The sequence below is a fragment of the Jaculus jaculus genome, chromosome 2 (genome assembly GCF_020740685.1).
Source record: "Jaculus jaculus isolate mJacJac1 chromosome 2, mJacJac1.mat.Y.cur, whole genome shotgun sequence".
NCBI classification, from domain to species: Eukaryota; Metazoa; Chordata; class Mammalia; order Rodentia; family Dipodidae; genus Jaculus; species Jaculus jaculus.
In genome coordinates this window covers 137,419,210-137,443,912 of record NC_059103.1, presented here as the reverse complement: position 1 = coordinate 137,443,912, position 24,703 = coordinate 137,419,210, and the positions used below count along the sequence as shown (strand labels likewise).

General features: G+C 41.8%; 1 protein-coding gene across 10 annotated transcripts in view; it reads right to left on the bottom strand.

The window, feature by feature from the left end:
* Nucleotides 1-24,703, bottom strand: part of Cspp1 (centrosome and spindle pole associated protein 1) — a 164,833-nt gene that overhangs the window by 56,238 nt on the left and 83,892 nt on the right. For 8 of the 10 annotated variants that reach the window (XM_045143285.1, XM_045143289.1, XM_045143287.1 and 5 more), the window contains 5 exons: nucleotides 23,342-23,550; nucleotides 19,976-20,097; nucleotides 18,600-18,678; nucleotides 13,754-13,883; nucleotides 10,774-10,921 (listed from right to left, as the gene is read on the bottom strand). In XM_045143285.1, coding sequence (XP_044999220.1) covers nucleotides 10,774-10,921; nucleotides 13,754-13,883; nucleotides 18,600-18,678; nucleotides 19,976-20,097; nucleotides 23,342-23,550 — 688 coding nt within the window. The remainder of the gene's footprint in view (nucleotides 1-10,773; nucleotides 10,922-13,753; nucleotides 13,884-18,599; nucleotides 18,679-19,975; nucleotides 20,098-23,341; nucleotides 23,551-24,703) is intronic. The other 2 variants (XM_045143293.1, XM_045143294.1) reach the window with 1 other exon arrangement.

Sequence of the window (24,703 nt, the reverse complement as noted above, 5' to 3'; positions counted from 1 at the left end):
TGGTATTATAGCTCAGTTAAAAGACCTTGTATTATGGGGATGTTTGAACATCATTAGGATTGATTAAAAAAAAATGTGGGGACTTTGAAAGTTGGACTGAATACATTACATTTTACAACATGGAAGGTTAACAGTTTATGTGGGCCAGGGGCAGAATGTGGTGGTTTGATTCAGGTGTCCCCCATAAACTTAGGTATTCTGAATGCTAGTCTCCCAAGCTGATGGCAATTGGAAATTAAAGCCTCCTGGAAGCAGTGTACTGTTGGGGGCAGGTTTATGGGTATTATAGCTAGTTTCCTCATGCCAGTGTTTGGCACATTCTCCTGTTCCTGTTGTCCACCTTTATGTTGGCCAGGGGGTGATGTCCACCCACTGTTCACGCCATCGTTATCCCCTGCCACCATGGAGCTTCCCTTCAAGTCTATAAACCAAAATAAACTCTTTTTTCCCCAAAAGCTGCTCTTAGTAAGGTGATTTCTGCCAGAAATGCAAATTTGACTGCACCAATTCCCCAGTACCCATATAATACCAGATGTACAAGGGGTACATGTATCTGGAGTTTATTTGCAGTGGCTGGGTACCCTGGCATGGCCATTCTCTCTCTTTCTCTCTCTCTCTCTCTTTCAAATAAATAAACAAATATGCTAAAAAATAAAATAAAAAGGAGCCAGGTGTGGTGGCAAACACCTTTAATCCCAGCACTTGGGAGGCAGAGGTAGGAGGATCACCATGAGTTCAAGGCCATCGTAGAGCTACAGAGTGAGACCCGGCCTTAAAAAAAAGGGGGGGGGGGCTGGAGAGATGGCTTAGCAGTTAACTGCCAAGAGTTCGAGGCAACCCTGAGACTACATACTGAATTCTAGGTCAGCCTGAGCTAGAATGAGACACTACCTTGAAAAACTAAAATAAATAAATAAATATAAAAAGGACTGAAGAGATTGCTTAGTAATTAAGGCACTTGGCTGCAAGGATCCAGGTTTGACTCCCCAGAACCCATGCAAGCCAGATGCATAAATAAACATGAAGTAAAATATTTAGAAATAAATAAATCAAATTTTAAAAGAATACAAGAGATAGCCAGGTGTGTTGGCACACACCTTTAATCCCAGCACTTAGGAGACAGAGGTAGGAGGATCACCATGAGTTCAAGGCCATCGTAGAGCTACAGAGTGAGACCCGGCCTTAAAAAAAGGGGGGGGGGGGGCTGGAGAGATGGCTTAGCAGTTAACTGCTTGCCTGTGAAGCCTAAGAACCCTGGTTCAAGGCTCGATTCCCCAGGACCAGGACCCACATTAGCCAGATGCACAAGGGGGCATACACATCTGGAGATCGTTTACAGTGGCTGGAGGTCCTGGCGCACTCATTCTCTCTGTCTGCCTCTGTCTCTCTCTGTCACTCTCAAATAAATAAATAAATAAAAACAAAAAGGCTGGAGAGATGGCTTATTGGTTAAAGCATTTGCCTACAAAGCCAAAGGACCCAGGTTCAATTCCCCAGGACCCATGTTAGCCAGAAGCACAAGGGGGCACAAGTGTCTGGAGTTTGTTTGCAGTGGCTGGAGGTCCTGGCATGTCCACTCTCATATTCTCTCTCTCTCTCTCTGTCAAATAAATAAATAAAAATAAAATATTTAAAAACAAAACAAAAAAATATCAAAAGAATACAAGAGATCTAAGCATGTTCACAGGAAAAGAAATGGATGGGAAAAACTATAAGTTCAAGAGGTAAGGGAAGGGGTAAGACTACAGAGAAAATCTGACTGTAGGGACTGAAAGGTAGGTAGGTAAATGTCCTAAAATCATCAGCAATTAAAAGATCTATTTGAACACTGGAGAGGAATGAAAATAGAAAGATGATGGGAAAACTGAAGCCACACACTAAAGCCTATAGTCCCTGAGAATCCAAAGTGAAAACAAAAAACTCAAATGGGAAATTAATCCCACTGCCACCCAAGTCACTAAAACAGCATAGGAGTGATCCCTGTGAGAAATTAATGATAAGTAATATTGAATACACTCCTATTTTTTTTCAGTTTTATTGATTTATTTGAGAGTGACAGAGAGAGAAAGAGGCCGAGAGAGAGAGAATGGGCGCGCCAGGGCTTCCAGCCACTGCAAACAAACTCCAGACGCGTGCGCCCCCTTGTGCATCTGGCTAACGTGGGACCTGGGGAACCAAGCCTCGAACCGGGGTCCTTAGGCTTCACAGGCAAGCGCTTAACCACTAAGCCATCTCTCCAGCCCATATTTTTATTATTACTTGACTAAAGTGTCTTCAGCTCACTCCTTCCAAAACAATACTGAACTACTGAGTGCTTAGGATATGAATCCTTATTTGCATTGTTAGCTACACAAGCCATACATTAAGACATAAGTATCCTATAAGTAAACTATATCCAAGTCAATAACACTATAATTTACTATTGTGATACACTTGAATCTGGGTAATATCCAATGTACTTATATGAAAAGCAAATTTGAGGGGCTGTGAACTTGGCTCAGTAGTAAAAGGTGCTTCTTTGCAAAATCTGTCAGTTCAATTACCCAGTACCCACATAAAACCAGACACATAGAGTGGCATATGCAACTCGAGTCTGTTTGCAGTGGCAAGAAGCCCTAGCATACCCATGCTTTCCTCTCCCCCAATTCTCTACTAACAAATAAATACACAATTTTTTAAAAAGAAATTTTCATAAATCTATATTATTTAAGACTAAAAATCAAAGCTAGGAAAATTTTTAGCACCACTACTAGCAACACATATTATGAAATTATTAATCTAAAGTACTCATATTCACAGCTATCACTGTCTCTAAGGTGAGTTAAAATCTAACAGTACAGTCAATAAAATCAGGGGAAGTACATTCTCTGAACAAAAATCAGAAAGTAAACTAGAAGTGAATTATCGGACAGTATCTGAATGGCACTGGCAATACATTAATAATTAAATAAACAAAAAGTCCTCAAAAACCAGACACAGCTGGGCTGGAGAGATGGCTCAGCACAAGTGTGCTTCCTGCGCAAGCATGAGGGCCTGATGGGGCCTGAGTTCAAATCTCCATGTCCTACTTTAACAGCTGAGTGTGACCACTGTACCTGTAACCCTCATCCCACAGGGAAGCACAGACCAAGAGTTATCAGAGTCCCATAGCTCCGGAATTAGCAAAAGAGACAGAGAGAAGGAGAAAGAGAAAGATAGAGACTGAGACTCAAAACAAGACCAGGCAAAAAGTAATGGTCCAGAATGCCTGATGTTCATTCCAGCCACCATACACCAACAACCCATGTCCCAAGCAAGCATGTGAAGCACCCTAAGGACACATATATTTGCATATGTCACACAAACTACATGCCATACACACATAGAAGAACCAAAAACAGACACAAAGACCAGTACCGTAAAGGACCCTGAAATATACCCCTGCAGCTATAGCTACCTAATTTTAGATGAAGGTAGCAAAAGCAAGCATTGAAGAAAAGAGCCTTTCAACAAATAGTTCTGGGCATGTTGGCAGATGCCTTTAATCCCAGAACTCATGAGGCAGAGGTAGGATGATCACCAAGAGTTCAAGGCCATCCTGACTACATAATGAATTCCAGGTCAGCCTGGGCTAGAGTGAGACCCTACCTCAAAACAAACAAACAAACAAAGCATTAAAAACAAGTATATAAAAATAATTTTATGGCTGGAGAAATGGCTTAGTAGTTAAGGCACAAGCCACAAGGTACCCAGATTCAATTCTGCAAAACCCACATAAGCCAAATACACAAGGTAGCACATACATCTGGAGCTTGTTTGCAACAGCTAGAAGCCCCACCACACCCATTCTCTCTTTCTCTCTGTTGGCCATGGAGGTCCCCGATGCCCCTAAAACATTACAGGCCATTGGCAAGGGTCTTAGCTTCCCACCAGAAGTAGATGATAAGATCCTACTGCTGAAGACTCCATATGCTTGGACTGTAAGGTCACTGAGAAATCAAGCTGAAGCTGAGCTGGAAATCTCCTCCTTTTTGACTAACTGCCAGAATGCTGGAAAGAGATATGTAGCGTGCAGCCTTTTGGGAGACAGAAGTCATTAGCAATGTTAAACAGCATTACAGATGGCCAACCAGGTCAAATGTGCCATCTGGTATGATAGTGCAGTGTTTATTATAAGGGAAAACAACTTCTCTCTTATTGGACTGAAGGCTGGCTCCACAGGAGAGAATATATGCTTGGCACGAAAAGCCTAGTCAATAGCTTATGGCAAAAAAAAAAAAAAAAAAAAAGCCTGTGGCTGGGGAGATCATAAGCCCTAGGGAGTAACAACTGCTGCTGTCTGGCTAAAAGCATATATTATGCCTTATGCTACTCTCACTTTTGGTTAAAGAAGCTTCTCTTTTCAGATGGCAGAGACCACTGGGGTAACTGAAGACACCATAGTACTCAGCACTAAGTGAGACATCTCTGTCACATCCTCCAACGCTCAGGACAGTTGAGGAAGAGGTGGCAGATGAATATGAGAAAGGGAGAGAGGGCTGCTTATAATGCTGTCATCCAAATACAAAGTGGTTTTGATAGTCATGACCTCACAGTGGCTGATACTACCTACATAAGACCTGTATAACAGGAGGGGAAAAAGTGATGACATCAAAGAGATTAGCTAGAAAGAAGGGATTCAGTGGAGGGGGAATGGGGATGATAGGAGGGGATTATCATGGTTTATTGTCTATAGCTATAGAAGCTGTCAATAAAAAAGATTTTTAAATATTTTATTTAGTTAGTTTTTTATTTATTTGAGATGGAAAGAAGAAAGGGAGGGAGGGAGGAGGAGAATGGGCACACCAGGGCCTCTAGCCATTGCAAATGAACTCCAGATGCATGCATTTCATGTGCATCTGGCTTACCTGAGTACTGGGGATCGAACTTGGTTCTCAGGCTTCACAGGCAAGCACCTTAAGCACTAAGCCATCTCTCCAGTCTCATGGCATCCTAAAAATTCTAGAGAATTACTCTATTCCCAGTGATTCAATCATTGAAGGACCTCTTAAAATAGCTAGCATATTTTAACAACAAACACACAGAGGATGAAATCAGAGAATCACTCCCATTCACAATTGCATCAAAAAAAATAAAATACCTTGGAATAAACCTAACTAAGGAAGTAAAGAATCTATACAATGAGAACTTTAAGACACTCAAGCGAGAAATTGCAGAAGACACTAGAAAGTGGAGAAACATCCCTTGTTCCTGGCTTGGGAGAATCAATATCGTGAAAATGGCAATCTTACCTAAAGCAATCTACACATTTAATGCAATCCCTATCAAAATTCCAAAGGCTTTCTTCATGGAAATAGAAAAAACAATCCAAAAATTCATTTGGAATCATAAAAAACCTCGAATATCTAAAATAATACTGAGCAACAAAAAAGAGGCTGGTGGTATCACCATACCTGATTTTAACCTATACTACAGAGCCATAGTAACAAAAACAGCATGGTACTGGCACAAAAACAGACATGTAGATCAGTGGAACAGAATAGAGGACCCAGATGTAAGCCCAAGTAGCTATAGCCACCTGATATTCGATAAAAATGCCAAAAATACTCATTGGAGAAGAGACAGCCTCTTCAACAAATGGTGTTTTGAAAACTGGATAAATATCTGCAGAAGGATGAAAATAGATTCTTCTCTCTCGCCATGCACAAGAATTAAGTCCAAATGGATTAAAGACCTTAACATCAGACCGGAAACTTTGAAACTGCTAGAGGAAAAAGTAGGGGAAACCCTCCAACATATTGGTCTTGGCAAAGACTTTCTAAATACAACCCCAATTGCTCAGGCAATAAAACCACAGATTAACCACTGGGACCTAATGAAATTACAAAGATTTTGCACCGCAAAGGACACAGTGAAAAAAGCAAAGAGGCAACCTACAGAATGGGAAAAAATCTTCGCCAGCTATATATCTGATAAAGGATTAATATCTAGGATATACAAAGAACTCAAAAAGTTAACTAATAAGGAATCAAACAGGCCAATCAAAAAATGGGCTAAGGAGCTAAATAGAGAGTTCTCAAAGGAAGAAATACGAATGGCATATAAGCACCTAAAAAAATGTTCTACGTCACTAGTCATCAGGGAAATGCAGATTAAAACTACATTGAGATTCCATCTCACTCCTGTCAGATTGGCCACCATCATGAAAACAAATGATCATAAATGTTGGCGGGGATGTGGAAAAAAAGGAACCCTTCTGCACTGCTGGTGGGAATGCAATCTGGTCCAGCCATTGTGGAAAACAGTGTGGAGGTTCCTAAAGCAGCTAGAGATTGATCTACCATATGACCCAGCTATAGCACTCCTAGGCATATATCCAAAGGACTCATCTCATTTCCTTAGAAGTACATGCTCAACCATGTTTATTGCTGCTCAATTTATAATAGCTGGGAAATGGAACCAGCCTAGATGTCCCTCAACAGATGAGTGGATAATGAAGATGTGGTACATTTATACAATGGAGTTCTACTCAGCGGTAAAGAAAAATGAAGTTATGAAATTTGCAGAAAAATGGATGGACCTGGAAAGTATTATACTAAGTCAGGTAACCCAGGCCCAGAAAGCCAAGCGCCACATGTTCTCCCTCATATGGGGATCCTAGCTACAGATGACTGGGCTTCTGTGTGAGAATGAAAATACTTAGTAGCAGAGGCCAGTAAGTTGAAAAGGAGACATAAAGGGTGGAGAAAGGAAGGGAGGAGGATACTTAATAGGTTGATATTGTATATATGTAATTACAATGATTGTAATGGGGAGGTAATATGATTGAGAATGGAATTTCAAACGGGAAAGTGTGGGGGTGGGGAGGGAGGGAATTACCATGGGATATATTTTATAATCATGGAAAATGTTAATAAAAATTAAAAAAAAAAATAAAAAAAAAAAAAAAAAAAAAAAAAAAAAAAAAATAGCTAGCATATTTCTATCAAGTTTTATTTACATTTCCTATAGCTAATACTTGAAGAATGCTTATCAATCCAATGCCCTCCTCCTGGGAATGAGAAAACCAAACTTTCCAGCTACTCAAGCATTTATGTCAAAATCTTTTTGTAGCCAGGCATGGTGGCGCATACCTTTAATCCCAGCAGTCAGGAGGCAGATGTAGGAGGATCTCTGTGAGTTCAAGGCCACCCTGAGAATAAACAGTGAATTCCAGGTCAGCCAGGGCAAAGGCAAGACCCTACCTCAAAAAAAATAACAAAACAAAACAAAATGTTTTGGTAAGTAAGTCTGAACGACAGAATGAAGGTAGATTATGTCCCTCTATTTCTAGGTCAGGACTCAACAAAATTCTTATTTTGTTTTTACTATCCCCTGGACCCAGGTTGTGTAGCTCCCAAGGAAACGATCCAGATGAAACAGTGACAAAATGAAAAAGGTCTAGATTCCTGAGTCATTTCTTGGAAAAGAAACCAAATGGTATCAACATGTGATGTACATGAGAAGTAAATTTACATTGTCATAGCTTTTAAGAATTTGGAATTTTAACAAAATATTGTATTAATGTCCTTGATTAATACTTTAAGCAAATACCTTTTCCTTAAAAGCAAATATTATATCATTATCCATAAATGAGTTAAAAACAGTATTTTCTAGTATTCATTCATATAAATATTTATCAAAATAAGAAATGTTAATTTATACAACACTTAAAAACAGCATATCAAATTTTTAAAAAAGTAACAAGGGCTCTAGTCTTCCAAACCTATGAGGAAGGAATTCATGAAATAAAGATAGAAAAGGAACAAATATTTTAAGAAAAAAAAGAATTATCTTAAGAGGGCTTCAAATCTATCTCTAAAATATATTTAACTGAATAAAAGACAAAATACATAAGAATTCTAAGTACTTAATATCTGCCCTCCAATTCAATTACTCACCTATCACTAAACTAACAAATAACATCTGAAGAACAACACAAAATCTATGTTCATGTGTATGCAGTTGTGCATATGGAGACCAGAGGACAACCCTGGGTGTCATTCCTCAGGCATTATTTACCTCTCCTCCAACCCAGGCAGGATCTCACTCTAGTCCAGGCTGGCCTGGAACTCATGGTGATCCTCCTACCTCTGCCTCCTGTTTACCAATTTTTGAAGGCAATATCTCTTATTGTAAGTTGTCTAATTAGACTGTAGCGAGGATAGCAAGAGAGCCTCAGACCTACTTTTATCTCCCCAGAGGTTAAAAGAGCACATGGGTCCACCACACCCATGGATTCTGGGGCTCTAATTCAGGAGGGGAGGGGAGGGGGAGAGAGGAGGGAAGGAGGAGAAGAGAGGGAGGGGGAAAAGAGAGGGGAGGGGGAGAGGGGAGGGGAGGGGAGGAGAAGGGGAGAGGGGAGGGAAGGGGGATAGGGGAGGAGAGGGGAGGGGAGGGGGGAGAGGGGAAGGGAGGGGAGGGGGGCAGGGGAGGAGAGGGGAGGGGGAGAGGGGAGGGGGATAAGGGAAGAGAGGGTAGGAGAGGGGGAGAGGGGAGGGAAGAGAGGGTAGGAGAGGGGGAGAGGGGAGGGAAGAGAGGGGAGGAGAGGGGGAGAGGGGAGGGAAGAGAGGGGAGGAGAGAGGAGGAGAGTGGAGGAGAGAGGAGGAGAGGGGAAGAGGGGAGGAGGGGAGGGGAGGAGGGGAGGAGGGGAGAGGAGGAGTGGAGGGAAGGAGGGGAGAAGGGGAGGAGTGGAGGGAAGGAGGGGAGAAGGGGAGGAGAGGGGAGGGGAGGAGAAGGGGAGGAGAGGGGAGGGGAGGAGAGGGGAGGAGGGGAGGAGAGGGGAGGGGAGGAGAGGGGAGGAGGGGAGGAGAGGGGAGGGGAGGAGAGGGGGGGAGAGGGGGGGAGGGGAGGAGAGGGGGGGAGAGGAGGGGAGGGGAGGAGAGGGGAGAGGAGGGGAGGGGAAGAGAGGGGAGAGGAGGGGAGGGGAGAAGGGGGGGAGGAGAGGGGAGGGGAGGAGAGGGGAGGGGAGGAGAGGGGAGGAGAGGGGAGGAGAGGGGAGGAGAGGGGCGGAGGGGAGGAGGGGCGGGGGGGAGGAGAGGGGGGGAGAGGAGGGGAGGGGAGGAGGGGGGGAGGAGAGGGGAGGGGAGGAGGGGGGGAGGAGAGGGGAGGGGAGGAGAGGGGAGGGGAGGAGAGGGGGGGAGAGGAGGGGAGGGGAGGAGAGGGGGGGAGAGGAGGGGAGGGGAGGAGAGGGGGGGAGAGGCGGGGAGGGGAGGAGAGGGGGGGAGAGGAGGGGAGGGGAGGAGAGGGGGGGAGAGGAGGGGAGGGGAGGAGAGGGGGGGAGAGGAGGGGAGGGGAGGAGAGGGGGGAGAGGAGGGGAGGGGAGGAGGGTAGGGGAGGGGAGGGGAGGAGGGGAGGGGAGGAGGAGAGGGGAGGAGAGGGGAGAGGGGAGGAGGGGGGGAGGAGAGGGGAGGAGAGGGGAGAGGGGAGGAGGGAGGAGAGGGGAGAGGAGAGGGGAGAGGGGAGGAGAGGGGAAAGGGGAGGAGGAGAGGGGAGGAGAGGGGAGAGGGGAGGAGGGGGGGGGAGAGGGGAGGAGAGGGGAGAGGGGAGGAGGGGGGGAGGAGAGGGGAGGGGAGGGGAGGAGGGGGAAGGAGGGGGAGGAGGGGGAAGGAGGGGGGAGGAGGGGGGAGAAGGGAGGAAGAGGGAGGAGGAGGAGGGAGGAGGAGGAGGGGGGAGGAGGAGGAGGAGGAGGGGGGAGGAGGAGGGGGGAGGAGGAGGAGGGGGAGGAGGAGGAGGGGGGAGGAGGAGGAGGAGGGGGGAGGAGGAGGAGGAGGAGGGGGGAGGAGGAGGGGGAGGGGGAGAGGGGAGGAGGAGGGGGAGGGGGAGAGGGGAGGAGGGGGAGAGGGGAGGAGGGGGAGAGGGGAGGAGGGAGAGAGGGGAGGAGGAGGGGGGATGAGGGGGAGAGGGGAGGAGAGGGGAGAGGGGAGGAGAGGGGAGAGGGGAAGAGAGGGGAGGAGAGGGAAGGAGAGGGGAGAGGAGAGGGAAGGAGAGGGGAGAGGAGAGGGGAGGAGAGGGGAGAGGAGAGGGGAGGAGAGGGGAGGAGAGGGGAGAGGAGAGGGGAGGAGAGGGGAGAGGAGAGGGGAGGAGAGGGGAGAGGAGAGGGGAGGAGAGGGGAGAGGGAAGGAGAGGGGAGAGGGGAGGGGAGGAGAGGGGGGAGGGGAGAGGAAGAGAGAAGAGAGGAGGGGAGAAGGAGGAGGGGGGAAGGAGGAGGGGGGAAGGAGGAAGGGGGAAGGAGGAGGGGGGGAAGGAGGAAAGGGGAAGGAGGAGGGGGGGAAGGAGAAGGGGGGGAAGGAGGAAGGGGGAAGGAGAAGGGGGGGAAGGAGGAAGGGGGAAGGAGGAGGGAGGGAAGGAGGAGGGAAGGAAGGAGGAGGGAGGGAAGGAGGAGGGAGGGAGGGAGGAGGGAGGGAAGGAGGAGGGAGGGAGGAGGGAAGGAAAGAAAAGGAAAGGAAGGGAGGGAGGGAGGGAGGGAGGGAGGAAGGAAGGAGGAAGAAAGAGAAAGAAAAGAAAAAAATTTTCTAAGCATGAGTTGGGGTAAACACCAACTCACATGAAGTCTTGTTTGCAGTTGTAGTAACCTCTCTCTGTATAAGAAAGACTTTCTAATCTCCAGTATGCTTATATCTCAGTGCCTCCTTTCAATAAAGTCATAAAGAGAAACCCTATTTTACAGTTTATGGTTCCACCTCTTTCTACTGTTCACTTTTTAAAAGTTAAAAATAATTCATCTTAAAAAGCAAGCCAGTGGAAGTAGCTTACTTATCAGATTTCCTTTGGCATCTCGGAGAGGAGCGCCACCACCTCCTTTTCCCCAGGGGTTGTACAGCTTCATTTCAGCTTCCAGTTTAGCTTCATATTCTTCCTTTTCTTCACGCTCTTTCTTCCTTCTAGCTTCTCTTTCCCGAATCTTCACAATATAAGATATACTTAAAGTAAGTGTTGACAAGTATGCTGAAGACAAGAAGCTAGTATTTTAAAATATTAATATAACAAAATATAAGCATTTTATTTTCCTGTAGGGAAAAATAAAACTGCAGATTTTATTTTCAGTATACTTCACTGAAGTTTAAAACCACAAATTACACTAAAAACCACTTGAATGACCACACAGCTGCTGTTCCCCCAGATCATATCACCATAAGCCTCTCCAAGTAGTAGACCAACCTACCGAAGACTCAACCAACTACTCCCCTCCTCCCCAACATCTAACTGAGCATTCCTTCTCCAACCTTACCAGTTCCATGGGACTATTTGGGTCCCCCTACTTTCCTTTCCCATCTATGCTTCCCTTGGAACTGCTCAGTCACAGTCTACTCCCTACCTCACCAGACTACTCTCCCAAGCAAAGTCTATACCCAGAGTTCATGGAGGACAAAGGTTCAAAGCTTTGAGGGGAATACTAGGCTATTTAAGTACAGCTTTATGAAGGCATACAAAATAAATACATTCATATCATCACCAAGCATAAACACAAGATAGCTCTCTAGAGATATACAGTCAAGCAATTAACAAGAATCTGCATTCTGAAAAGTCACTTTGAATATAAAACTGTAAGTATGACAAATTTAAGCATTCTTTCACTCTATTACAAGTCATTACATACATGAAATGAGAAGTCATTACAATACATGAGATGAGACTTCTAGGGAATGTGCTGAATTCTCTTAGACCTCAGAGTATAGAACAGGAAAAAAAGAAGTAATATGGTAAGTTTTGAGGTGATACACAGGAATGCTGTAGGAATCATGGGATAGAATTGCCTGGGGCAACTGAGAGGTGGTTCACTTGTCTAGGTAGGATGTACAAGGCAATGGGCTTAATTCTCAGCAGGACAAAATTATAAAACTTGAGTTGGAAGACCTAGTTCAGTCAGTGGCTTTTGTTTCTTTGTTTGTTTTTGTTTGTCAAGGCAGGGTCTCACTCCAGCCCAGGCAGACCTAGAATTCACTATGTAGTCTCAGGTTGACCTTGAACTCACAGCGATCCTCCTACCTCTGCCTCCCAAGTGTTGGCATTAAAGGTGTGCGCCACCACACGCAGCCTGTCAGTGGCACTTTTAACATGTTCATACAAAAGCAGACTCGGGTGCTCAGGGGACGGTTTAGCAGTATCAGGCACTTGGTGTGCAAGCCTGACCACCTGGATTCAACTTCCAGAACCTATGTAAAGCCTGATGTAAAGTAGTATGTGCATCTGTGATCCCAACACACCTACACACTGCAAGGCAAAGCCAGGAGATTTGCAAAGCTCGAAGGAATACTCTGGCCTTCCCAGTGGAAAAAGTCAACAAGACAGAACCTGTTATGAACAAGAAAAGAGAGAATCAACACCCCAAGACTGTCTCCCAACCTCTACATACATGCCATGGCACACATGTGCAATACAAACAAACATACATACAGATTCTGAATGTCAAAATTGAGTCTTTTTTGTAGATCCTCAGGTACAAAATAATGACAGTAATTCTCAAATATTTAGAATCCTATCTTTCTAGAAATTTTCCCATGTAAAAGTACGTTATGAAGTAATCTAAGTAGAATTTTACAAAAACTACCTACATTTAGATGCATGTCTATGATAAGAGTCTTCTAAGGGTAAAGGGCTCCCCCTGCCCAAAAATAAAGCCCATACATTTGATAGTTAAACTTTTAAGTCAATTCTCCTTAAGCATTACAAACTACAAACCTGGGCTGTAGAGATAGCTTAGTGGTTAAGCACTTGCCTGCAAAGCCAAACAACCCAGGTTCGATTCCTCAGTACCCACTTAAACCAGATGCACATGGTGTTGCATGCACCCATTCTATCCCTCTCCCTCTCCCTCTCTCTCTCCTTGCAAATAAATAAAAATAAAAAATATAGCCAGGCATACTGGTACACACCTTTAATCTCAGCACTTGGGAGACAGAGGTAGGAGGAATGCCATGAGTTTGAGGCCACCCTAAGACTACATATTGAATCCAGGTCAGCCTGAGCTACAGTGAGACCCTACCTTGAAAAACAAAATAAATAAAAATAAATAAGAAAAAGAAAATAAAAATAAGAATAAAAAAGAACCCGTTACCCTTTTCCTAAACATGCTCGCTAATGCTTGTTTGCATCTTCATTAGCCTTCTAGATCAAACGCCTCCAATTATCTTCAAGCCTTCTTTTCTTTCTCATTCCCTATATCCGTTTTGTCCATGAAACCCCAGAATTATCTCTTGGACATTCTCCTTTCTTCTCCACATAGTTCAGAATATCATATCCTGGCTGAACTATATCATTAGTTCACAAGATTTCCCTGCCACATCTCTTTTCTAATTGTACACATCACAACCAGCTGTCATCCTAAAAGTAAAATCTTTTCATATCAACTAATTCTTTTATTTCTCTAGGCTGAAAATTTCCTTTCTTTGTTGGTCTATAACAGGATAAACCTAAAAACCCCTTTTTCAGCTAATCCTTTATAACACACAAAATCTAACACTTCACCCTGTTTTCCCAAAACCATTTCACTGCCTAAATATACTAGGACTGTCTAGGACCTATTCATGTAACATGCTACTCCAACATCAACTACCATGAAAAGCTCGGTGCCCCAGGCGATCTTATCCCATGCTTCCTACAGCATTCCAGCATATCCACTTCAAAACTTACCATATGATCTGTTTGGATTTTTCCTGTCCTGATACACTCTGAGACCTAAGAGAACACAAGGCTATATAATAAGATGTTTGACATTAAGTGAATGGATGGATACCTGTTGTTGCAAAGCTTCTTGATAAGACTGCAGTGACTGTTTAGAAGGTTTTGGTTTATCTTCAAAAATCAATCCTGAATTCATTGCTTGATCACTTGTAATTTTCAGTTCATTCTGTCCAACAGTATTCCTAGTATCAAATAAATAATATGAATCTATTTATTATTCAAGAGCAAGAAAATTTCAAAGAAGCCAGGCATGGTGGAACATGCCTTTAATCCCAGCACTTGGATAGGGAGGAGGATTGCCGAGATTTCAAGACCACCCTGAGGAGACTACATAGTAAATTCTAGGTCAGCCTGGGCTAGAGCAAGACCCAACCTCGAAAAAAACTGAAAAACTAAGAAGAAAATTTCAAAGAAAATGTACTACCATGCATAGCTGAAGATGAACCTTTAACCAAAATCATAGAAACCAATGTAAGAACTAAAACTAGCTGGGTGCAGTGGTGCAACACTTTTTATCCCAGCACTCCAGAGGCAGAGAAAGGAGGATTGCTATGAATTTGAGGGCATAGTGAATTCCAGGTAAGACTGGGCAAGAAGGAGACCATACCTTGACAACCTCCCTCCCAAATAAAATAGAATTAAAGCTACTAAGAAAATTAAAACCAAGTATGGAACAAACCCTTCACCACAATGGATCGACAATTTCTTGAGTGTGACATCAAAGGTGCATAAACAAAAAAAGAACAAAAAGGGGGAGGAGGAAAGGGATGGATCAGTGGTTAAGGCACTTGCCTACAAACCTAACAACCTGGGTTTGCTTCCCCAGTACCCATGTGAAGCCAGATGCACAGTGGTTCATGCACCTGGAGTTCCTTGCAGTGGCTAGAAGCCCTGGTGTGCCCATTCTCTTTATCTATGCTATCTATCTATCTATCTATCTAATCTCTATTTGCACACAAATAAATAATTTTTTGAAAAAAGAAAAATTGGACTTCATCAAAGTTTTAAGTTTTGGAACTAAGGGAGATGTCTCAGTAGTTAAAGGTGTTTGCTTGCAAAGCCTGCCAAATCAACCTCAATTCCCCAGGCATCCATGTAAAGCTGAATGCTTAGGCATTCATTTGCAGCAGCAAAAGACTTTCACATGCTCATACATAGATACACACACACACACACAATCCCACACATGCACAAATAAATTAAATTTGTTTTAAAAAATTTTAGAAAATTAAAAAAATGTTTTATTTATGTGCTTGTAAGCAGAGAATGACAGAGTGAAGACAGAGAGGATGGATATGCCAGGGCCTCCAGCTGTTGTAAACAAACTCCAGACACATGAGATAGTGTGCATCCGGCTTTGTGTGGCTACTAGAGAATTGAACCCAGGTTGTTAGGCTTTGCAAGCAAACACCTTTCACCACAGAGCCATCTCTCCAGCCAAAAATTTTAGATTTCTACATTAAAAGACATTATCAACAGAATAAAGAGGCAAACCACAAAATGGGAGATAATACTTGTAAATCATATATCTAATAGAGTATTAACTGCACAAATACAACATAGAACTATAATTTAGCCACCACAAACAACTTATTTATTTCTTTATTAGAGACAGAGAGAGGGAGAGAAAGAAGGAGAGAGAGAGAAAATAGGCATGCCAGGGCCTCTAGCCACTGCAAACAAACTCCAGACACATGCATCTGGCTGAACCTCAGTCCTTAGGCTTCACAGGCAAGTAATCTCTCCAACCCACAGACAACTTACTAATAAGCACTTCCCAAAGAAGGTAGACAAATAGAAAAGGATACTCAATATGACTAAATCAATAGGGAAACACAAATCAAAATTACATTGGTTGGGCTGGAGAAATGCCTCAGCGGCTAAAAGCACTTTCTGTGAAAGCATGAAGGCCTGAAGAGGACTAAGATACGGTTTGATCCTCTGGACCCACATCAACACCTAAGAGTGCCCACGCATATCCATAACCCCAGTTTTATGAGGAGTAAAGGCCAGAAAAGTTACTCAGGTTTGAAAAAAAAAAAAAAGGCAAGCTCTGGGATACATAAGAGACTCCAGCTCAAGTAAGAAAAGGCAAAAGAGTAATAGAGCTGGACACCTAACATTCCCCTCTAGCTACTGCCATCAAGCCCACCAGGAGCCAAAAGCTAGAGCACAGGCTGCCACATTAGAACACATGTGGCATACATCACACACATACATGCAAAAAAGAAAAAAAGGTAAAACGTGACGTTGACTGGGGAAATGGCTCCATGGGTAATTGGCTTTCTAAGCAGGTGTGAGGAGCTAAGTTCCGACCCCCATTCAGATACAAGCCATGCGGGCATGGCAGCCCACCTGTAACCTCAGTGTAATGCAAGCACTCAGGAGACAGAGATGAGGTGGATAACCAGACTAGCTGAAGTGATGAGCTCTAGATTCAAGTAAGAGCCCCTATCTCAATAAATAAATGTGAAAAGTGACAGAGGAAGGCTCCTGACATCTACCAGTAGCCTCCATACACATGTGCACAAATGTGCACGCACACAGACACAGACACACACAAAAAATTACCTTGAGTACTGTAGGTGTAGCTTAATGGTAGAAGGCTTGCCTACCATTTATAATGACTTGGATTCAATCCCCAGCAATGAACAGGAGGTGGGGTGGGGGTCAGGGGACCTAAAGTCAAATATCATTTCACACCCACAAAGGATAGCTAGTATAAAATACTTAGTAGGTTGATATTGTATATATGTAAGTGCAATGATTGTGATGGCGAGGTAATATGATGGAGAATGAAATTTCAAAGGGGAAAGTGGGGGGGAAGAAGGGAATTACCATGGGATTTTTTTTATAATCATGGAAAATGGTAATAAAAATTAAAAAATAAATAAAAATAAAATAGCAAAAAATAAAAATTATTGAGAAACATGTAGAAAAAGTGGAACTCTTGTGTGCTGTTAACGGGAATACAAAGTGGATTGTCATTTTGGAAAACAGTATGACACTTCTTCAAAAATATTTTTTAAACAATTACTATGTGAGCCAGGAGTGGTGGCACACACCTTTAATCCCAGCACTCGGGAGGCAGAGGTAGGAGGATAGCCGTGAGTTTGAGGCCACCCTGAGACTCCATAGTGAATTCCAGTCAGCCTGGGCTAGAGTGAGACTCTACCTCGAAAAACCAAAAAAAAAACAATTACTATGTGAACCAGTAATTTCATTTCTGAGGATATACCCGTATGAACTGAAAACACCAGACTGGAGAGATGGTAAAACTGCTTGCCATCCAAGCATGAGAGTGTGAGAGGGCCTAATTTACCCTAAATTTGATTCCCCAGCACCCACGTAGACAGTTGAACATGGCCACATATGCCGGCAACTCCACTCCTTTCTGAGACAAAGACCAGAGAATCTCTGGGGCTCAAAGTAGCGGCCCTGGATTCAGTGAGAAACTCCATCTTGAGAAATCATGCACATGAGCAATATCAAAGTACACTCAACATCATCCTCTAGCCTACTCACACGTGCAAAAAAAAAAAAAACAACTGAAAACAGGGTCTTGAAGAGATATTTAAACAATCATGCTAATGGCAGTATTAGTCACAATAAAAATGATGAAGCAACCCAGTATCTACCAGTAGATAAATGAATAAGCAAAATCAATGGCATGTACACACAATGTACTTTTTATCAGCCTTAAAGAAACTCTGACATATTATAGCATAGATGAAAATTAGTAATACAATGCTAAGTGAAACAAGACAACCATAGAAAGATAAATACCATCTGACTACTCATATGAGGTATCTGGAACAGTCAAAATAATAGAGACAGATAATAGAGAAGAGTGTTTGCCAAGATGTAAGGAAAAGGGAACTGGAAAGTCATACCCATTACTGTAAAACAGGCCCAGAGTTTTAGTTTATAAGATAAAAAGAGTTCTGGAGATGGTTATATAACATTACGAACATACGAAATACCCCTCGAACAAGCACCCATCAAAATGATTGTGATGGGATTTTTTTTTTAATTTAAAAAAAATTTGGGGGGGGGGGCTGGAGAGATGGCTTAGCGGTTAAGCGCTTGCCTGTGAAGCCTAAGGACCCTGGTTCTAGGCTCGGTTCCCCAGGTCCCACGTTAGCCAGATGCACAAGGGGGCACACACGTCTGGAGTTCGTTTGCAGTGGCTGGAAGCCCTGGCGCGCCCATTCTCTCTCTCTCCCTCTATCTGTCTTTCTCTCTATGTCTGTCGCTCTCAAATAAATAAATAAATGAACAAAAAAATTTTTTTTCGTGGCACATTTATACAATGGAGTTCTACTCAGCGGTAAAGAAAAATGAAGTTATGAAATTTGCAGAAAAATGGATGGACCTGGGAAGGATTATACTAAGTGAGATAACCCAGGCCCAGAAAGCCAAGCGCCACATGTTCTCTTTCATATGTGGATCCTAGCTACAGATGACTGGGCTTCTGTGTGAGAATAAAAATACTTAGTAGCAGAGGCCAGTAAGTTAAAAAGGAGACATAAAGGGAAGAGAACGGAAGGGAGGAGGGTACTTAATAAGTTGATATTGTATATATGTAAGTACAATGATTGTGATGGGGAGGTAATATGATGGAGAATAGAATTTCAAAGGAGAAAGTGGGGGGCGGTGGAGGGAATTAACATGGGATTTTTTTTATAATCATGGAAAATGCTAATAAAAATTTAAAAAAATGTTTTTATTAACAACTTCCAAGATTATAAAAAATACCCCATGGTGATACCCTCCCACCCCCCACTTACCCCTTTGAAATTCCACCCTCCATATGATGGGAATTTTTATGTTACAAATACTTCAATATAATTTTAAAAGGTAGAGAAGGAAAAAAGTAATTTTAACTAAAGACTTACACAACAGGTTGTGCTAGCTGGTGGGTGACAGGGCCAGTAACATAAGCTGCAGGCTGTACTCCCATCATTCCTGAACCATCTTAAAAGAAAAAGGAGGAAAGAGCACATATATTTCAGAGTACTTGTATTAAAAACAAATTTCCTTTATCGCTAGTGGAAAAAGCACAGAATAAAAATATTTCCCAGGGAAAAGCATTAGTATATCCTTCTGAGTTAAAAGTTAGCAAAGAACACACACACACACACACACACACACACAAATAAATAAATAAATAAGTGAAAAGGAAATAAATCCAAAATATAACCATTTTGTTTGTTTGGTTTGGTCTGGTTTGGTTTTTGAGACAGAGTCTTGCTATGTAGCCCAAGCTGGCTTTGAACTTGAACTTGCTATGTAGCCCAGGTTGCCTTGAATCATGACCCTCCTGACTCAACCCATCATTGGACTTTAAAATGAATACTGTTGAGGCTGGAGAGATGGTTTAGCAGTTAAGCTGTTTGCCTGCAAAGCCAAAGGATCCCAGTTCAACTCTCCAGGAACCACGTAAGCCAGATGCACAAGGGGGTGCATGCATCTGGAGTTCATTTGCAGTGGCTGGAGGCCCTGGTGCATGCACATTCGCTCTCTCTCTTTCTCTCTTTCTCTTTCTCTCTCTCTCTCTCTCTCTCTCTCACACACACACACACACACACACACGCATATAAATAAATAAATATATTAAAAATAAAATAAAATGAATACTGTTATGTTCTAGGTATGGTTTGGCCCAAGAACTCATACAAGAGTTTTAATTCCCCAAATCCTATGTTAACAAATTTAGAACAACATAAATTTAATCATACTACACTATTTTAGAGGTAAGACCTTTAAAATGTGATCAGGTTATTAAGATTGAAGCACCATGACAGAATCCTGGTAGGTTTACGAAGAGAAAGAAAGATATCACACAGACACACACACCCATTCTCTTTTACCATGAATGCTATGACAAAGCCCACAGCCTGAATACATTCTCTGGACATGTGAGGTCTCCAAGACTCTGCATGAAGTAGCCTGCTCAGCTATTGTATTAGGGTAACAGAAATGGGATTTGAGCCGGCACAGTAGCGCACGCCTTTAATCCCAGCACTTAGGGGTAGAAGTGCAAGGATCGCCGTGAGTTCAAGGCCAACCTGGACAAGAGTGAAACCCTACCTCTAAATAAACCAAAAAGGGGGAGGGGGGACTTGATATAGGAATGAATTTGTTGTCAATAAATACATAATACTTGAATTAAATGAAGCTGTCTTTTTCCTACTTACATATTTTTGTTTGTACAAAATGAATTTTCATTACTACACCACTGGAAAAGAAATAAACTGTGTAGATCACTTACAATAAGCAAGATTTGGATCCAAGGTATTTCTGGCACCATAAAAATAGTATGCATCATCATAAGGGGTTCGATAGTTAGTAGCCAAAGGTGGTAGTAGGGGAGGTGGAGGCAAAGGTGCAATCCTGTATCAAAAGAAAAATAAAAAAATGATTCTTATATTTCATTGCAAAATTATTTTCTTGAGAGAGAGAAATGGCAGCCAGGACCTCAGCCACTGCAATAGAATTCTGGGTGCTTCCGCCACCTAGTGGGCATGTGTGTGACCTTGCACTTGCCTCACCGTTGTGCATCTGGCTTACATGGGATCTGGAGAGTTGAACATGGGTCCTTAGACTTCACAGGCAAGTGCCTTAACCGCAAAGCCATCTCCAGCCAATTGCAAAAACTTTAGTCAATATGTTATTCTTTTGTTTTAAAAAAATTGAAACTTAAATCTCTAGTTTAGAAAAATACAATCTTGTTCTAATTGTTCAAGAACATTTATGGATCTTAGTAAAATACATAAATAAATAGCTGGGCATGGTGGCATATGCCTTTAATCCCAGGCAAAGGTAGGAGGACTGCTGTGAGTGCAAGGCCACCCTGAGACTACATAGTGAATACCAGGTTGGCCTGGGATAGACTGAGACCCTACCTTGAAAAATAAATAAGTAAATAAACAAACAAACAAACAAATAGACTGAACTTTAAAAAAAGAAAATTATTGAAAGACAATAAATAAATACTCAATAAATGAAAAGTCATTCATGTTCATAGCCTGAAAGACCTAATATTATCATGATGGTAATACTCCCCAGTTTCAAAACTAAAAAACAGAAAATTTATGGATCAAAAAGTAAATACTGGGTTGGGCTGAGCTGGAGAGATGACTTAGTTGTTAAGGTGCTTGCCTGTGAAGCCTATGGACCCAGGTTGGATTCCCCAGTACCCAAGTAAGCCAGATGCACAAGGTAGCACATGCATTTGGAATTTCTATGCAGTGGCTAGAGGCCCTGGTGAGCCCATTCCCTCCCTCCCTTTCTCTCTCTCTCTCTCTCTCTCAAATAAATAAATAAAACTTTTTAAAAGTAAACACTACAACATAAAATTTCATAATTTTAGGTATAACATGTAAGACAAATTAATAATGCAATCAATTACTACCCAGAAGTCTCAATGTGCCAATATCAGAAAACAGATATGGGCTAGAGTGATGGCTTGGTGGTTAAGGCACTTGCCTGCAAAGCCACAGGACTCAGGTTCGATTCCCCAGGACCCACATAAGCCAGATGCCCAAGGTAGTATATGCATGTTGTGTCATCTGCAGTGGATGAAGGCCCTGGGGTGCTCATTCTCTATCTGCCTCTCTCTCTCCCTCTCTCTCAATCTCAAATGAATGATAAAAGTTTAAAAAATAGATTTTAAAAAATAGATATGCTCGTATCCCTCAATAATAACACAAAAACAAACAATTATGGCCAGTACAACAGTAAGAAAATACAAGTAGATGTAGCATGTTATACGAATTCAGAACAGGTACATTTACATCTCATCAAAGACAGGCGGGACACTCAGATCACTTTTCCAGAGACGCAATGCTTGCGCTGTGTTCTTAGAGTGAAACAGACACATACAGAAGGACAAAGAGGAGAATGCCAAGAGCTATACAACCACATAACTACAAATGCTCCAGTGTGAGGAAAAGGCTACATTTTTAATCTATAAATAACTATTATACTTTCACAGGAAGTCAATCATAATAGGAAACAAAAATTACTTAAAATTCAACAGTCAAGTATTGATATAATCATTAATATTTCATAAATTTAAACTTAAGAAAACTACATCAGTATTTCCCTACCAATTAGAAAACAGCAATGTACCTTCCAATATTAAAAATTGCAAAGGCAAATTAGTTTAGACGAGCAGAAAGAAAGAGCCTTCTAGAATATTTCCACTTTTGAGTGTATCATTTGTTATAAGAGCTAAGATGCCATTGAAGTTCTGTTCAATAGTGAGTATTTTTCACATTTGTCAGTCACTAAATGTTCCTAACCCAACCATGCTCATTTCAAAGATACATCAACAAAAAGTTAAATAACAGTTATAGCTATCATCTACTTCTAAGCTTTAAATATTTATATCAATTTAACATTCACAACAACCTGGTAATTTTATAGATAATATACTACTATTCACTTGTACAAATGAGAAAATAGAAGCTCCATAGAAGTATTTTCCAAATAGAAGTATGGTTTGCCTAATTCCAGTGAAGTCAACCATTTCAATTCTTTTTTTTTTTAATTTTGTTTTATTTTATTTATTTATTTGAGAGCAACAGACAGAGAAGGAGGCAGGCAGACAGAGAGAATGGGTGTGCCAGGGCCTCCAGCCACTGCAAACGAACTCCAGACGCGTGCGTCCCCTTGTGCATCTGGCTAACGTGGGTCCTGGGGAATCGAGCCTTGAACTGGAGTCCTTAGGCTTCACAGGCAAGTGCTTAACCGCTAAGCCATTTCTCCAGTCCCCATTTCAATTATTGAATCAATGCTAAAAGTACCAGTCAGTTCTATAATTCTAATCCTCCAAGTCTTGTGAGTAGGGAAGCCATTACAGGAAACCAATGAAGCGCTTGACAGATACAGTAAACACAGCCTGACCATTTGTTAGTAATAAGTTAAAGACCAAGTCTTGCTAAAAGGAAGGAAGGATAGCACAGAATAACAATGTCTGGAGATGCTAAGAAAAACAACTATAGATTTAGATACTTTCCTAAAGTTAATATATTAATTGTAGGCAAAAGTTCTAGCCTAATGAAACAAACTATAGAAGAAAAAATATCAATGTTATCAAGATTTTCCCTATGTACAGTCTCATATAACATGGTGCACTTTACCTGCCTAAATAACATCTTTAATATGTAAGTCATAAATGTACATATGTAACAACCCCTGAATGAATAATCACAAAGAGAAATAAAGGAAACAGAAGCTAAAATAAAACCATATGTACGTGCCACATGAGAAAGCTTTTCTATATAAGTTGAAGGAACAATTCAATATTTGCCAAGTGGAAATAACTGAACAATGTATAGCTTTTGTATATTAAAAGATATTAAAAATACAATCTTAAAAGAAATACTAAAATGTACTTTCTGATTGTTTTTTAAAAGATAAATCCTCTTTAAGTAAAGAAATATCATAAGGCTGTCTCGTGATTTTATAATAACAAGGACTAACAATAAATTTCAAGAGAAATTATTTAGTAAAGCTATTAATTATACACAACCTCTGAAAGGCAGCACCTCCTGCTTTAGCATATCCTGTAAGACATATATATATCAATACCTTACCTAATTCCCAAACCCAAAACATCTGAAACAAGCACCTGGAAGGCAACATTTCACCAAGCGTGCCGGTGAGTCCATTGTGCAAATCTTCATTTTGAGGAGGGGTGGAATGAACAGATGGGATGGGTGGGACAGATGGGGTAGCTAAAGGAGGGAGAGGTGTCTGGAAAGCTACTCTGGGTCTCTCAGGTGGTGCCATCTCTTCAAAGTGTTTTGGTGCCATGCTGAACTGCTTCAGTCTATCAGGCTAAAATGAAGGAAAAAAACTCTTACTTGTTTCATAAAATCGTGAGTTAAGGAGCTCTCAAAGGAACCATCAAAGACCCTCTAAACCAACAGATATTTAAACTAACCATATAGAAGATTTCAAAGATCAAATTCTTAATTTATAAATTGGCTTAATTTACAAATTCTTAATTTATAAATTTATAAATAAGACTTCCTGAGAAGTATATAAATCACCTAACATCTCATCATTAAAAATAATCAAGCAACTACAGCCAGGTAGTAATGTTAAACTTAGAGCATATTATATTATAATACTATGCTACTTCTCTACTCAATTTCCATTCCCGATCTCAAAGTACTCTAAGAAACAGGATCAACAAGGTCAGACAGTAAGCATATTCGGCTCTCAGACAATATAATACAGTCTCCTAATAACTATCTGACTCAGCCCTAGAGCCAAAGCAGCAAGAGACAATGTATAAAAAATAAAGGTGGGTCTTTTGCTATAAAAATTTGTTTACAGCTGGGCGTGGTAGCACACGCCTTTAATCCCAGCACTAAGGAGGCAGAAGTAGGAGGATCACTATGAGTTCAAGGCTACCCTATAAGTATATAGTGAATTCCAGGCCAGCCTGGACTAGAGTGAAACTCTACCTTGAAAAAGAAAAACAAAAATAAAAACAAAAAAATAGTTTACAAGGGGCTGAAGAGATGGCTTAGTGGTTAAGATGCTTGCCTGCAAACCCTAAGAACCCAGTTTCAATTACCCAGCACCCTCGTAAACCAAATGAATAAGGTGGCACATGCATCTGAAGTTCATTTGCAGTGGCTTGAGGCCTTCGGGTTCTCTCTCTCTCTCTCTCTCTCTCTCTCTCTCTCTCTCTCTCTCTCTCTTATCTCTATCTCTCCAATAGATAAATAATAGGACTGGAGAGACAGCTCAGTGGTTAAGGAGCTTGCCTACAAAACCTAATGACTGGGGTTCAAGTCACCAGAACTCACATAAAGCCAGATACACAAAGTGGCACATGCATATGGAGTTCACTTGCAGCAGCTAAAGGCCCTGGCACACCCATTCTCTCTGTCTGTCCATCTTCTCTTAATCTCCCTCTCTGCTTGCAAATAAATAAATGAATATTTTTTAAAAAGTAAAATAGTTTTTAAAAATTTTT